This window comes from Lottia gigantea (genome assembly GCF_000327385.1).
Source record: "Lottia gigantea unplaced genomic scaffold LOTGIsca_45, whole genome shotgun sequence".
In the NCBI taxonomy this organism is placed as follows: domain Eukaryota; kingdom Metazoa; phylum Mollusca; class Gastropoda; family Lottiidae; genus Lottia; species Lottia gigantea.
The window spans coordinates 462,467-466,545 of NW_008709577.1; the positions used below are offsets into that span (position 1 = coordinate 462,467).

General features: G+C 31.3%; 1 protein-coding gene across 1 annotated transcript; it reads right to left on the reverse strand.

Moving 5' to 3' along the window:
• Positions 1-213: 213 nt before the first annotated feature.
• LOTGIDRAFT_233896 (hypothetical protein) lies at positions 214-3,512 on the reverse strand. The gene is made up of 6 exons (XM_009060911.1): positions 3,388-3,512; positions 2,150-2,284; positions 1,758-1,799; positions 1,282-1,371; positions 751-845; positions 214-498 (listed from the first exon to the last, which is right to left on the reverse strand). Exons 1-6 carry the CDS (start codon positions 3,496-3,498, stop codon positions 378-380), a joined length of 594 nt encoding a protein of 197 aa, XP_009059159.1. The 5' UTR covers positions 3,499-3,512; the 3' UTR covers positions 214-377.
• Positions 3,513-4,079: the final 567 nt, after the last annotated feature.

A 4,079-nucleotide genomic window follows, 5' to 3' on the forward strand; every position in this document is an offset into this window, starting at 1 on the left:
TAATGCTTGGATTTTTCACGATCTTAATAATAAATATGTGAAAAAACAGAAATTGGACAAAAGACTTTACGACTTCAAGAACAGATTTCTTAAAGAAAAAAACAGGAGGAGTCAATTTTTCGAAAATTAGAGTTCTGTTCAAAACAAAATAACAAGCTTGGACTAGATATTTGTAAGTATTGAGGCAAAATATTTAGATATTTATAAAGTCAGATTAAAACAAACATAGTACTATCTTTGCACAAAAACACAAACCAAAATAATCAAAATACTTGTACATTAAAAATACATCAGGAAAAACCTCTTGGAGGCAACAAATTTGCAAAAAATGGAATTTTCCAATTCTGAAAAGAAAGTTATATCAAATACATATTTCGTCAAGACATAACTTGTTGTTTTGTTTTTAGATTTCGGATACATAATAAACAAACAAGGCCTGAATGTTTAGGATCTTCATTTATAGTCTGTATAATACTATCTTCTATAACTAGAGAGTACCTACAAAAAAAAACAGATCTTATTATGGTATATCATTATTATGATGCCTAATTATCATACATGTTAAAGTTTGAAAATTTACTTTTGCATTAAAATACACAAATACTGTGATTGTGGTAAGACTTACAATACTAATATTTATACCATTTTAAACGTCAAACCAAGCATTAGACACAGGTTACTAAAGTGATAAAAGATAATAGACTAGGTTATAATGATGATGTTAAAGAGAACCTATATATTTATACTTACCTTTTTGATCTAATATTACCAAGTAATTTAGTACAATCCAGTTCCATACCTAAAGCTTTAGTAAATTCACCATTAGTATCTGCTAGCATTTTAATCTTTAATAAAAAAAATAAAGATTATTTTTTGTTATACCGTAGAATTGAGAGTATTATCACTGAGCTGAAGTATGTCTAATACCATTCCCTTCTTTCAAACAAATGAATTTGGAAAAATCTTTTATCACCTTCCCATTCAAGCTTTTAATTAAGGATAAAAAGTAAAAGAGTAAGAATAGTTTTTCTCCTTTTAGCACCATGTAGTGAAGGCCAATTTAGTTTGGGGTTTAACTTTCATACATGGAATGAACCAAGGAGGTTCAGTGGAGGATCTCACTATGGATATCACTTGCAATAGCTGTCATTTATACCTCTTGTATCATCAGTTCAGATAAAGCTTGAACCTGTTGTGATAGATCTGATCTAACTTACACACAATACCATGTACAGGTAAATGTGTAAAAGAGGTAATTTTTAAATAAGAATGCACACCCACCTTTCCCTCAGCTTGTAAATTTTTACCCCATGCTGACATAACAAATGGATCATTTACAGACACACAACCTATCAGATCATAACCTTCTTCCTGGAATAGAAATAGAAAGTCAAAAGTCAATTGAATGTAAGTAAACCCTAATCGTATAAATAACAAATAATAGAGTTTATTTATACATAAAGTTTCAAGTTGACTGAGTATAAGTCAAAGGGAATGACTAACAAAAGAAGGCAAAACCAAGTCCTGAAATGAAATTTCTACACAAACATTTTATTTTTGATAGTTTAAGTATTAATTAACATAATGAAGGTCTGGCCTGAATAGTTTGTTTTTTTATTTATTCTACATCAAAATACAGACTGTTTGTGTTTTGAATTATTCCAGGATGTTCACACTATTCTCCAATAAACAGATTGTTAAATTTCAGAAAATAGGGTTAAAATATCCTTAAAAAAACTTATCAATAGACAGTTTACCTTAAATTTATCAGCACTTTCTAAATATTCTGGAATATGTGCCTAAAATACAAATCATAAATGATACATCGCAAAAACTTGAGCAGTCAAAACTTTTCCAATATGAACTATTAGTCTCATAATAATTAAAAAGCATAAGGTATGGTTGAATCTAAGATTTTCCTTCTATATACTTACCAATATTCTGTAACATTTGGTATATGGTATGTCAGTTTTGTGGTTGAATCTGACCACTTTGATGTCATACCAAATGCTATAACACATCCAATAGTTTTACCACAATACAGAAACATGCATTTTTATATCTAAGAAATTGATTTCACTTCAATCTGCATAATATCAGTTTAAAAAGTAGTGAATGTTAAAATAGATTTCCCATCTATTTAACTTACGTGAGTACATCCTGGTGTAAAGGCCCCAACCACTGAGAATAAAACACCTTTCTTTCCTTTATACAATTCTTTAGCACTTATACCATTATCAGGTGTATCTTGATATAGTTTGATATCAGGAAGACTGTCTCCTATCTACAATAAGTCAGTTTTAGAATTATCTTTTAGTCTAATCTTTTTGGGTACGGTGCCATAGTTGTTTTGTCAATTTCATTATTGCTCAGCTGACATTTTTAGCCATGTTTGTTTTCAAGATCATGCCATCATCAGACAGAAGGAGGGGACATCAATTTTGACATACTTGGTATGAGCTTGGTATTGAAAATCAAAGAAATCGAAACATAATTAGCAGGAGTAATTGACCTTGTTCTCGAAAACACTCAAGAAGGTTCAATTGTTGACGAAACTTGGTGTAAATGTTTGTTTTCACCCAAGGATGAACCCTACTGAAAACCAGAAAAATCAAAAAATATTAATTACCGGTACCGGTACGGTACCGGTATGAGTTAATGCCCTTGTTCTTGAAAATGCATTCAATTTTTAGCACATAAACACTCTAGAAAGCACAATTCAACTAAGGATGAACCCTATCCAAAATTAGAAAAATCGTAAAATACCGAGTACCGGTAAGAGTTATTGCCCTTGTTCTTCAAAATGTGTTCAACTTTTAGCTCGTACAAGCTCTAGAAGGTTGAATTAATGACAGATTTTGACGAAACTTGTTTGGGTGTTTGTTATCACCCAAGTATGAACTCTATCGAAAAATCAGAAGAATCAACAAAAATATTTAGTTTGAGTTATTGCCCTTGTTCTTCAAAACAAGTTTAAGTTTTAGTCTGTAAACACTCTAAAAGGCTCAATTCTTGACAGAACTGGTAAATATTACGCAGTATCGCCCCAAAAAGATCAAAAGACCTGTAAGACTGAAGGTTGAATATTTCATACTGGTACATGTAATTGTTACTGTACTGCCAAATATTTTTATTTAAAATCAAAGCTGGCAGAGGGCATAATATTAATTTGCCTGGCAAGCTATCTTTCTTTGAAAATCTGTATCATTATCGCACTGGTTCAGTGATGAAAATTTCTGGCACTGGCAGTGGCAGTTCAGGTCGCACACTGATTCAAAAAACTGATTCAGAATCAGATTGATACTGCTGACGACAGCATACAAAAACCATGGCAAAATGAAAATAGGACAAGAAGAAAATAAGTCAAATTTAAAACCATCCAGCTACCTTTAAAAAACTCTGTGTTTGGTAACAAACAACCAAATGTTTGAATGCTTTTCTTGACAACAACGTAGTTGGGAGACCTTTTGTTGTTAACAGCCTTGTGGTTGTTGCCATCTTCTTTTTTTTTTAAATATTTCCTAAGGGAGATTCCTTGTTTATTTATAGATTAACGTCACGTCCGGAATCCTCAAGAATTGCCTTGACATTGGTAAGAACTGTAAACACATCTCAGTTAAAGATTTTACCAATATTTTATGTCATTGAGAAAACTTATGAGAGGTAATATTTATGTAACATGCAGAACAAGCAATTTCAAAACTTCTGTGAGCCTGCTTTGCATCTTTTCACTATTTATTCGTACTGTCACGTTTATTTCGGCTAACAGTAAATTAGGCCTAGTAGTGGTTGTTGTTGCATAAGCCGCACATGCAGAGGGCACTCCTTTAGGTTTTATATCTATGCGATACTATGTCTTTCAACTACTCAAGAATTGATATCTATCTATACTTTCACTAAACCTGACATTAGAAATCATATTTGAAACATTTTGAGTATTGTACAGGCCGTGGAGCTTGACCATGAAGTCAGTCACATATGAAATGAAAAATTGCAATTTATTGATAAATTTAGTTGAAAAAAATGTGAGTGATATGCTATTCAGGTATTAACTATATGATTTTATGTATATAACATAT

What these genes read in the sequence shown, in the direction of transcription:
- LOTGIDRAFT_233896 (XM_009060911.1), bottom strand. Translation starts at nt 3,498, where the DNA reads ATGGCAACAACCACAAGGCTGTTAACAACAAAAGGTCTCCCAACTACG. An exon ending in TTACACCAGGATGTACTCAC is followed by an intron (nt 1,800 to 2,149) that starts GTAAGTTAAATA and finishes TTTGTATTTTAG; the next exon opens with GCACATATTCCAGAATATTT. An exon ending in GGTAATATTAGATCAAAAAG is followed by an intron (nt 499 to 750) that starts GTAAGTATAAAT and finishes TTTTTTTTGTAG; the next exon opens with GTACTCTCTAGTTATAGAAG.